General features: G+C 37.9%; 1 protein-coding gene across 10 annotated transcripts in view; it reads left to right on the top strand.

Annotated features, from left to right (window-relative positions):
* DMD (dystrophin) overlaps positions 1 to 12623 on the top strand; it is a 2259748-nt gene that overhangs the window by 864485 nt on the left and 1382640 nt on the right. For all 10 annotated transcript variants that reach the window (XM_036992000.2, XM_036992004.2, XM_036992005.2 and 7 more), the window contains one exon: positions 4933 to 5056. In XM_036992000.2, the coding sequence (XP_036847895.2) occupies positions 4933 to 5056 (124 nt within the window). The remainder of the gene's footprint in view (positions 1 to 4932; positions 5057 to 12623) is intronic.

Here is a 12623-nt window from a genome sequence, read left to right as displayed (position 1 = left end):
TAGCTTGAAGTAGAGCTGTGTCTATCAGAGTCATTGGTATATCGATTGCAGTTGAGGTCATGACCATAGATAAGATTGCCCGTGAGAGACAATAATATAGTAGGATAGAAGATGTCTTATCATAAACTGGGCCTTGATGAGCTCCAGTATATAATGAGAGGGTGGAAGATGATCTCACAAAGAAAAAATTACCAGTGGTCATAGAAATACAAGACAAAATAGAATAGAGTGGCATCATGGAGGTAAAAGAAGAGTATGGTGAACAGTGTTACCAAGAGTGAAACTTGCCAGAGACATCTCAGGCTTTTTATGTCGTACCAAAGGAGAAACAAAAATGCCTTTCTTAAGACATTCTGATGGAAAACATGCATTGGGTTTGGTAGGTGGCCAAATGACCACAGTCAGAACTTGATTTTTAATGAATCAACATCAGTGAGAGAGAGAAAAAGATGTTTAGAAGCACGCAACATGACTCTATTTTAAAATCAACATTACAAATGAAGAAATAGGAAACCCAATAACTACAATAATGGAAAAAATACATGTAGGAATGATATTGTCATTTATGATAAAAATTCAATAAATATTTGCAGTCCATATGCAAATGAAAGCATTGACATTCAGTGACATGGGAGTGGAGTCAGAAATTGGATTCAGATTCTCTGCCTTCAATTTCTAGTTGAATAAATAGTCTTTACTCAGTAAATGTTAGAATGAACTAAGCCCTCTTTGGGATGAAGGCTATAATGGTGAACAAGATGAATTAAGTTCCTTCCCCATGGTACTAACAGTCTGAGATCAATTAACTTAATTTCTCTGAGCCTCCATCTCCTTATATGGGCAAAGACATTGATAATACCTTAACATAGGCTTTTGTAAGAATGCAAGAAGAGAGCACACTTTTGAAAGTTGTGAGGAAAATTGAAGTTCCTATGTCCAGAATGCTCATCTGAACCTGAACTACTGGATGTAAATGGCCTACTGCTAGGCTCCTGCTTCTACACCCGCAGGCAATAAGCTATTATTGACTGAGTCACTATATAAAGAGCTCTGCACTGGGCAGAGGCAAGAGACAAGGAGGATTACACACCTGTTGGATGCAGATGTAATTCTAGTGCTTGACCTATCACGGGAGAACAAGATGGGTATTAAACCATTTTACCCCAAGAAAGGTCCATTGTCATTCCTGGATCTCACTGAACCCATAGTGAACTTCCCTGGGGCTGAAACCCATTGGCAAGACAGAAATGTTTTGGGTTCTGTGAAGATCAATAACTATTTAATTTTAAAACAATAGCCTGCAACTAACATGAAAAATTTTAACAAGTTTATATGATTATAAGCCCTGAAATTTGACTTCAAAAAATTAGTTTATAAGTTTGTGATAGTGAAGAGCTGGATTAATAATAGTTTCTTCGAAAAACTGCTAGAAGTTTTAGGTTAATTGAACTTCAGTGTGAGTTGAAAGTCTGAAATGAAGTCAAAACATAGATTGAACTCCTAGGATGCATCAATGAAAATATTGTAAACTAAGAAGATAATTAATTGTCCATTCTTCCCTGATTATACTAAACATTACTGATATTATCCCTTTAGGAGCTAAATTTTAAGGAAAGTAAGATACTGACAAACCATAGAATATCTACTGGAGAAAGTAGGAGTAGGGTAAGCTACCATCAGACAGCCTAGTGAATTTAAAGAGCTGACTTCAGCTCTCTGAGGGTTTTATTGGAAATGACGATATAGCATGGTGATTGAAGTACATTACTTGGTGTCTTAAATTTTATATTTGTGACTTTGTTCCATAAATTTCTTATGAAATTTGCAATTTTCCTATAAAATTTGTTCCATAAATTTCCTATGAAAATTGAGTAGGGCTTTTCCTGGGGACTCTCACTTATTTTACCTGTTTTGCTTAATAAACTATGGATTAGATGATCTCTAAATTTCCTTTTCACGGATTCTGTACTGATGTTGATAAGATCTAGGGGCACTTTGCCAAGAGAATTACACATTCAAAATTGTGCCTGAAATTTCAGCTTATTCATAGACATCCTCCACCCTTGCAATCCATTGGTGACTCCCCTAAAATCTCTGCTGTAACTAGACTTCAGTCATCTCATCAGAGTGAACAGTTAATTCTCATTATCTCCATAGGTATCTGCAATAAAAGAATATTTCAGAATGATTCAGCCCCAGGCAACTTCACTATGAATTCAATGTGACCAAAGAAATGACAGTAGAACATTCTTGGGGTGAAAGGGTTATACCCAACTTTATTTCTACGGTGGCAGGTCAATCACTAAAATCCTGTTTACCCAGAGCAAGTCTGCATCCAGCAAGCCAGTCTCTGCTTCTAGGCCTCTCTGCCTGCACAGCCTTCCTCTGGGCCTCTGTTCTCAGTGCTGCCACCACTCCAGCCTCTGCCCTGCTCTCCTGCAGCCTTGCAGCTGTGCCGCCATGTCGCCCAGAGCACTAGGCAGGGCTCTCTATATAGAGTCAACAATGACGCATTGCCCACAAGTATGTAGTGAGCTAGCCAACCAAGGCTAGAGGAGAATCCTGGCCACAGGAACTTTGATTTTATACACACTCCAGCACTCCAGGATTCTCTCCTCTTAATCTTTGTGCCCTCAATCTTGTGCAGTGGTCCCTGTGTGAGAAAGCTGGAGCATTGTAACCAAATTCCATAATAACAACAGAGGCTATGACAATATACAAACAACAAAAATTACAACAAATTATAATAACCCTCAAGCCTGAGGAGATCCACTGTCACCAAGTGGTCATCCTGGCTGTATTCGTAACAGTTCTACTCAAAGGACTTAACCAAAAGGACTATGGGTGGGCCTTACCATACCCACCTTCTCCAGTCTCTCCAGCAGAAAGTTTTACAGACACACAGCCCGATCGTGTTGCTTTGCTCTGCCTTCTGCTTCGTCCTCAGTGGCTAGAACTGCGGTTCTGATCTCAGTTGTTGCCACAGCTCCAGTCATCCAATTTCTTTCTGTCTTCTCCTGCCTTTTCAAAACAACCCACATCTGGGTCCTCAAGACCTTCATGGGGCTCTTTAAATTCTTCCTTTGAGAAGCAGACTGTATTTCCTTTTGTGCTTGAGCCTGAGGATGGAAGCAGAGCATGGAGTGCTCCACAACCTGAGGAGGGGCTGCACCTTTCCTGAAAGTACCCACAGTTGCCGAGTCCTTCTGGCTTTCCACGAGCTTTCAGCCAGGTGGGGTCTCAACTGAGGAGGGACTGATGCCTCCAGCACCAGCAGGGCCTACACCCTCACCTGTTCATCAAACCTCTGCTCTCCCATTTCTGGGGCTGACGGCACCTGGCAGCCTACTTGCTGCTGCTTCTCGTGCTGCTCCTTCTTGGGCCACTGCTCCTCGTGCTGCCTCCTCTCAAGCCTTTACTATTTCCACAGCACTTCGTAGTGATGCTATTTCATCCAGCAACAAATTTTCTTTCTCTTGGGGTGGACCCCAGTCCTCCACCCCTTCATAATACCACATGTCCACTGGAGGACACTCGAATGTCTCCCCGTCCATAGGTGCAACTGCTGAAACACTCCTTGCATGAGGGCAGCCTGTTCTTTTTCCTTAGTCACTGATGAACCCTGCTGACTACGGCAATTGTCTTGCCAATGGGTTTCAGCCCCAGGCAAGTTCACTATGGATTCAATGTGACCAAAGAAATAACAGTAGAACGTTCTTGGGGTGGAAGGGTTATACCCAACTTTATTTCCACAGTGGCAGGTCAGTCACTAGAATCCCGTTCACTCAGAGCGAGCCTGCATGCAGCCAGCCCGTCTCTGCCTCTGGGCCTCTCCACCCCCACAGCCATCCACTGGGCCTCTCTGCCTGCACAACTGTCCTGTTCTCTGTCCTCAGCACTGCCACCACTCCAGCCTCTGCTCTGCACTCCTGCAGCCTTGCAGCCATGCCACTGTGTCATCCAGAGCACTGGTCAGGGCTCTTTATGTAGTCAATAATGACATATTGCCAACACATGTATAGTGAGCTAGCCAACCAGTGCTAGGTGAGAATCCTGGCCACAGGAACCTTCATTTTATCGACAATGATGATCATATGTCTGTTGTAGCATGACAACTCACCCCCAAATTTAGCGGCTTAAAACATCAGGTATTTATTATTGCTCACAATACTGCAATATGGGCAGGGTTCTTTGGGTGGTCTGTGGCTGTAAGTGATGTCAGCTGGAGCCCTCATTTTCTTGTATTCAACTGGTGTTAGACATGGGTCAGAAGGTTAAAGAAGGCTTTATTTACATGCCTTGTGCCTCATGCTCTTCCATGTGATCTGTCCACCTAACTAGATTGAGCTTCCTTAAAATATCTTTGGAATGCTTATGCTTATATAATGATTGCATTTGCAGAGTGTGTGTTCTAAGAGGACAAGATTCAGGGTACCAGCACCTAAAAAGCCCTGCTTGCATTACTCTACTATTCCATTTGCCATAGCAAGTCACATGGCCAGATCTAGAGTCAGTATGGTTGGAGACTGCACCAAGGCATGGATTCAGAGGTGTGCTTCAATGGGAGCCACCAACAGGAATGCTTTCTTTTATGTAAATGCTTTCCAATAAGAAAGGGTTAATTAGGGGAGTAATATTTCCACCAGTGCAAACCTTCAAGCAGAGGCAGGGTGATAGGTTATGGGAGATACTGTAGAGGTGACTGCTACATTGAGATGAATAATATGACCTCCATGGTCATAAGACTCTAGATCAAAGCTGAGTCCCAGTTTAGAGCCTACCTGACTAGGGAAATAGTGCTATTAACAGTAACAGGGGCATTAAGCAGGAGTCTCAGATTGGATGGAAAATGGTAAATGTGGATAAGTTGCTTTTTTTTTCATACAGAAGAAAAAGATAATCAAGAAATAATGACCCTTATACTTTCCTTAGGTTGGATGTCGATATAACTGAACTTCACAGTTGGATTACCCGTTCGGAAGCTGTGTTGCAGAGTCCTGAATTTGCAATCTATCGCAAGGAAGGCAACTTCTCAGACCTTAAGGAAAAAGTCAATGTAGGTTATGCATTAGTTTTTTATTTTCCTAATTTTTTCCCCTTTTAAACACTATGCTTTGTACTCTCTGATTCTATTACAGTTAAGAAGACTAAAGCAATATGATATAATGTTTTTAAATATATCTTTAAAATATGTTTTACATCAAGCAAGATCAGAATTTAGCCTAGAAAACTCTTTTTCCTGGTTCTGCTGTGACTGAGAAGGAATGCTTTTCATAAACCTTCCTTAAGTTTTGTATTATTGAGCTGCAAATTAACAATTTTGTAACATGACTCACATTGATTTTCCTTCATGTATTGTTCTATCACCTCAAGTATGGAACTTAGCAAGCTTGCAGAACAGAATAGACACTTTGAAATACTTAAGACCCTGTTCATGCTCTGCCATCAAAAAGTTATTCTTTATACTCATTAATACTTGTAAATTAAAACAAATTTTCATTTTCCAGATATTTATGTATTTTATGTATAACATTACCATAACTAAAAGGTGGCCAGCCTTTTTCAATATTTATTTATGATAAGAGATGGTTTGCTGTTCTTATTCCCTAATGAGACAGTATAGTTTTATCTTTCACAGTAGGGAGTTTTATTAATTTAATAAGAGCTGCTTTATTTTCAGGGACATTATTAGCATTTCGATTTTTCAACTTTGACAGCTATAAAGCATCCAGTTTTGGTATAAAATTCTTAATAGTTCTTGAGAGAAACTGTAACTGGCAGCGTACATACTCTGCAGCGGGAGGCTAAAGAAACAAATATTCTGAATGTCAAATAATTTTAACTATAGGAAGGTCGTATGTGTGTAGATTAACTCTGCTTTATCTTTCAAGCATTCAATTTCATGAAATACAAACTCTATTAAGATTCTTAAAAACAGTACACTACCTCAGATACAGCTAATGCTTGCTGTGGGTTGAGAACTTTTGTAGAACAAAAGAATATCTTCTAGGAGAAAATATCTATTTTTTAGGCTGCTTGAAGGGGAAAGATTTCATCAACACTTCTTGCAGTTAACTGCTTATAAAGTGGAAAGTTATTTTAAACTTATTACTAGCTTTATACAATTTTCTGTTATTAACATAATTGGCTATTAAAAATAGTTTCAAGAAATGGGAACTGTGATATTAATGTTTTAGTTTTAAAATTATATTGAAGAATAATGTATGTAGTAGAAAATTAGCAAATATATTCTCAAATTATTAATATTTGAAGGCATATTCTTTGTTATGATTTTTGAAGGAAATTCTGGAGTAGAAAATTCCTTAGAGAAGATACTTTATAAATATGTTTCAAAGTTCATTTGACATATTCGACCACTGAAAGTGTGAATCATCTTGGGAAGAAATTTTGTTAGCTAATTAAAAGTATTGTTATCGGTCTGAATTATCTATTTTGTTTGTCATCCTATTGTTGTATCGTAAAACAGCTCTGGTCAAGTAGGAGAGCTGACTTCCAGCATTTCAAGAATATGAATTCAAAAAATTCAAAAACAAAAAACCAAATCTAATATGGTTACCTAGAAGGAATTTGCATTTAATCAATAGTGTCAGCAATGACAGACTGAGTGCTAAAAAAAAAAGCACAACATTGTTAAGAGTGGTTTTCTGATGCCTCATGAGTCACCTTTATCAACTTCTCTCATTTTCTGAAATAACATCATTCTTAATTGCCTACTAAAATAGAACATGAAATCATTTACCTAGACATTTCCTTCAGGCTAAATATAATATATATGTATTAAAAATCCTTGAGAGAAATACATTGTAATGATGATGGATATGCAGTTTAGGCATACATTAATTTTCTTACTTCTTCACCTGTCAGTTTATGTAGGTTATTTTGAACACATGGGAGGCCAAGGCCTGTCTTATGAACTTGAGTGGTATTAATTCATTTTTAGGCATCCATTAAAAATGGCTAAATATTATGCTGTATTTTTTTCTTTCACTTGACTCTTTCATTCATTTACTACTATCAAGTACTGCAGTCAATTAGAATATCTAGGACATCAGTTTTATATACTTTTTTAACATTTGAAATATAAACAATTTTTTGTTCTCTGTAACTATGTGTTTTATCCATCTAATTAATATAGTGTACTTATATTAAAGTTTTGAATTCTAGATGTCATTTCTGCTACAAAGTGTTGTCCCTGGACAACCAATATTGGCGTCATCTGTGAGCTTGTTAGAAATGTAGGATTTCAGGCCTAATGAGTCAGTTTGCATTTGAACAAGATCCTCAAGGTGATTCGTATGTACTTAAAGGTTCGAGAGTCAATACTCTTAAGAGAAGTTGGAACTTCACTAGGCTCCTAAATGTCCCTTCACTCATTCTGTTAATGCCATCACTGTTCAAAATTTGCAGCTGAATTGAAGGTATGCCTGTTCAACTTGAGTCAAGCACCTGGTCATGTAAATAAGTAAAACAACGAAACAACCTCATCTTGCTACAAGGTGATTGTACACCTATACAAAGTTCCCCTGAAAGCTTTCCTATCAGCTGTTAAGGTCAATAGGCTTTGGGCTCTTCATGGGACCTATGCTTGCTTATATGTGTACCAAATCAACTTTTAGTCAAGTTTTTTGGACATCTTAAGCCAATCCTGCATTTCTCTAATCTCTGTTCTCTGTGTTTACCCCCCAGAACATAGATACCTCTGTTCATCCCTCCTTTCTTGTATTTTCATCTCTGTGCTCTTCTGCACTCTTTCCTCTGCCTCACTTCATCTTCATGTCTTCCCACATTGACTCACTGTGCCTTCTGAAACTCTTCTTCCAAAACAAACTTTCTGTCTTATTCTGTTCAGACACAGAAACCACTTTTATACTCTGGAACACCTCTAAGATGAATACTTTTTCATTCCCTTGCTTCTTTGGAACTGCTAGCTTCCTCACTTCCCAGGGCCCGTTCCAAAGGTACTGCTCTCTATGTAAAAATCTCTCGTCCCTTGTGTTTCATGCAAGTGGCCATCTATCATTTGCCATTCTATTATATACTTTTTTCTCATTGAAGACTTTGGTGCTAGGATGACAAACTTTTCCACTCAAGTTGTGCCTTCATCCTTAAAAATCTCAGTCCGTGTGGGCTGGCTGTCCTGCTCTCTCTAATCTCTTCAGGTCAGCTACCTGCTTGTGGAACTATAATGTTTCACTGCTGCCAGACCATACTCCATTTCTGAAATGTCACACTCTGAGTCATTGGTGCTACTTCTTAAGCTTTCTGTGCATCCCTAGTACATTTTCTCCTCAGTTTCTCTCAACAATTTTTCAAGTTTTTGTGGGTCTTCTAAACTTTCTCCCACCTTTTACAGACATTCCCTCTTACTTCAGTGTTAAAATATCTCCAATTGTGTCTATGCTCATGTTCTCTTGCCCTGTGCCTTGGTGGAAGAGACTGTGTCTTGGCTAGTAAAGACTAATCTCTCTGTGTGTTCCCAATACCTTCGCTGTCTGTGTCCTAAGGAATCTGCTTTTACTCAGCTGCACATCCATATCTTCAGTAAAACCCTCCTCTCCAATAAATACACACATGAATATTTTTGGCCTTACTTTAATCAACTTCTCTGCAGAAGTAGACCTCATTTACTTCTTTATCTTACATGACATTTTTTCCTCGCTTGGCTTGTAGCATGTCACTATCTACTGGTTACTCTTTTCGCATTTTTGGCCATTTGTTCATCTCATTTTTCCCTTCAACTTTAATTGGATATTTACCTGAAAACTTAAAACTCATAATCTCCCTCTCCCTCCTTTGCTTTTTCTCTTTTCTTTTCCTCTTCCAACAGCTTAATACAGAAAACTAACAGCTAACTCGTTCATCTAGACTTTTTTCTACCATCCACAAGTCTACTTTTTTGGCAAGTTCAGTTAATCCTGCTCCCTTAACAGCTCTTAAACCTGTCCAGTTCTCTCTGTTTCCATTACCACAACCTTGATTAAAGGTGATATTGTGGCTCTCCCCTTAGATGACAATCCCTAGCTGGTTTTCTCTGCCATTAATGTTGTATTACTTTATAAGTTTTCACGTCACTTCTAGCAAAGTGAACATATTAGAACCTAAGTATTATCCTGTTATGCCTGTGTTTATGTTCATTTGAGAAAGAGAAAAACAGCCACTGATACCCAGGAACTGGTTTGGCACTGCAGTTAGGCCTTGGTGTTGCTCTGTGCTGTGCTAGTGCTCGCAGCTTGTCTATGATGTTCTCCTGTTGAACATGACCAACAGCTCAGAATGCCAACATCAGACAGGACCACTCCATGATTGTGATGGATCAAGACAAAAACCGGACCACTTTGTCATCATGTGTCAATACAGACAAAAATAATGGCATTGTCCAAACCACTCCAAATGAACAGATATCCTCCATCTTCGCTAATATGACAGATTATTCTCCTTTACTAATCATAGTTTTAGCCTCTCTGCATTCTTCCTGCCATCTAGCTAAAATTTTTGAGATAGTCAATCATAAAATCACCTCCACTTCCTTACAGAATCTAATTAAAGGCAAATCCTTGCTTCCTCGACCACCCCTATCACTTTATGCAAGCCCAAGTCCTATACTCTTTTTAACGTCCTCTCAGAGACATACCTCCATAGTTCCCTCCTACATGCCATCTCTTTTGCTGCAACAAGATGATCAGCTTAACTTTCTTAACCTACAGGCTAGCAGGCAGTGACAAAGTCATGTTGCCTTCATGAAGACTGTCATGACCTAATTCCTCTTTACTTATCGAGACTGATTTTTGGCTGCTGTTACATTGATTACGCTGTTGGTTTTCAGAAATTAGGGACTGCAACTTAACTTGTTTTGATTTTTCTTTCTGTTTATTTGGTTTGGCTTACTTTGTTTTTGGTATCCCAATGCCTAATATAGTGCCTGGTGCTTAACACATTTAATGTTTGTTACACAAATAAGTGATTTTTTTTCATTTAATTTTTTTTTCAGGCACATTTTAAGTCAGGCTCTGCTACCAATATGAAGGATTTAACAACTTCTGAATAAACATTTGAGTGAATAAATTACTTTTTCTGTCAAAGGGCAAAACTTCATTATAGAATGTTAAGTGAATAGAAAATTAATTGCTTCTAAATCAGGGTAGGACTCTGGGGAATCTCGAACTTCCTTTCATATTAATTAGAAGAGATGTCATGAAAGGATGAGGCTTTTAAGACATGCCAGTAAAGAAGGAGGACAAGAGGTCATAGAGTGTTTTTAATCAACTTGTTAAAGAATTAGTGCACTTCCCTTTTCTGTATACTTTGCATAGAAGTTATTTTAATTGTTTCTTTTTCTTTATATTATTACACAGTTGAGTTGCCTTTTATTTTACACTTGAAGTTAAACAGTTTTGAATTCATAATTCCCTGATAACCTCCAAGAATTTTCATGACTCCAGAAAAGTTTTAAAATTAACAAATACCTTCCTTACAGAATGACTCACCAATGCTTTTTTTAGCTTCTATATACTTTACTTGAAATTAGGTATACTAGATGCTTTAGAATCTGAGTAGTAGCTTTTAAATATATGAACATATATTGAATATATATTGAGCAAAGTATTTAATATTCTCTATGTTAAGAAAAAATTCAAAATTATATGTTCTATTTTAAAATATAATTTTAAGAATTAAAGTATCTGCACAGACATATATAATAAATAGGGAAACAAACATACCTACAGAAAAGCTGGATGGGCTCCTGATGAAGAAATATTAGAGAAAAATAATGTCTAGAGTAGAGATGTTTTCATGAACAAGGTAATTTCAAGGAGGTAGTTTTCGTTATTGGTACTTAATGCTATAAAAAGCATGGTACCTTGCAAGAAGAAAAGCAGTGCCTTTCATGAAAGAACTTTCTGTATAGTAGTGAGGACTGAAATCTGATATTGGGAGTATTGAAGATAAATGCCTAGAAGCAAATGGATGTCATGGTTAGAGAGCATTCAGATAATACCCTTGGCCTTGAAAACAAGGGGAAGCTAATATATGTAAAAGTAAATGTGTGTATGTGTACATACACACACAGAGACTCTCTGTCAACTCCTCTCTCTCTCTCTCTCTTTCTCTCTCTCTCTCTTTCTCTCTCTATATAGAGCAAGTGAGAAAGTATCAGAGCCATAAATAAGGAAGACTTGAATGATAAAACATTTGAAAACTTTGAGAAAAACCCCCAAATTTCTGAGACCAATAAAGTGTTGTTGCACTTGTTCTCTAGTGATAACAAAACATTCCAACTTGTCAGCATAGTCAAAGATTTTGCAATTTCTGAAAATGCAGGGACAACTTAATTAGGGCACTTTAAAATATGATACTCTCTGATAGCCAACTGGGAGTACTTATTATCTGCTACTGAGTCAAAAGAAGATTGGTTAATACTGTAATCAGGAGACATTCCCTTCTCTTTTGCTCAGTATCAATTCTACATTTGACAACCTCCCATATGCGTTTAGATTACCATAATGCATTTTTAGTTTCTTCCTTATGAAATCACTGTCTCCATTGTCTCCATATTTCATTCCATTTCTGTTACATTTCAGCCTTTCCTAGCCTCATGATTTTCTGTTCCTTTTTCATGGAGTCTGGTATATTAGTGAGGATGCCAAAAAATGTCAGTTGCCTGAACTTTTGTTTGGTAGACCATTGTTGGAAGTTCATACTCCTACTTTTTTCAGTATGATATTTGTTCATTATTCCATAATAAATGTCGTAAGTACCATGTTTTTTTTCCCCTTTTCTCTCAACCAACATAAGAGTCTGTTAGGTTTTGACTTAATGAATTTTACATGGAACCGTTTGTTCTGTCTTTGGTTAATTGTTTATGACTGTTATGAGGACTCTCTTCTCTGTTGGGGAGCAGGCTGATATGCCTAACTCCCAATCTAATCTGCAGTTTGTACAAGACATTCTACGTTCAATTTGGCTTGAGTTTACTGAGTTATACGTCCTAGCCTCACGGACTGGTTTTATGACCACTGTATGTATAACTAACAGCATTTGCTATACATTTACACCTCCATAGAGCATTTTAACTGTGAGTAGGGTGAGAGAAACTATAGTATTATATATGCTACAATAGACCTGACATAAGTGTGCTTCTAGTATGTACCAGGCAGTATACTAGGCATGGGAGATAGTGTGAAGAAAGAAATATATGAGAGTACCTGAAGTTTTACAGTGTATATTCTAGTGAGGAGGTGAAAATTAAGCAAAAGTAATAAGCAAAATATAAGGAATATTACTGATAACTGTCAAAGGGAAAAAATAAAGGAGGAATGAGGGCTAGAAAGTGTGTGTGTGTGTGTGTACGCATGTGTATGCATATGTGTGCATGCAGATAGAGTAGAATTAGAAGGCTTCACTGAGAATGTGACATTTAAGTAAAGATCTAAAGGCAGTGAGGTATTTATAGATACCCAAGGTAGGAGCATTTCAAGCAGAGGGAAGAGTAAATGTGTAGCCCTGAGGCAGGAGCCTGCCTAGCCTGTTAGAGAACAGCAAAGTGGGGCTGACGCTAAATAACAGAGGTGTTTAGGTGTACAAGATAAGGGTGGAGAAGTTAA

This window comes from Manis javanica, chromosome X, assembly GCF_040802235.1.
Source record: "Manis javanica isolate MJ-LG chromosome X, MJ_LKY, whole genome shotgun sequence".
Taxonomy (NCBI): Eukaryota; Metazoa; Chordata; class Mammalia; order Pholidota; family Manidae; genus Manis; species Manis javanica.
The sequence above is the reverse complement of the archived record's forward strand: the minus strand, read 5'-3'. Positions and strand labels throughout refer to the sequence as shown.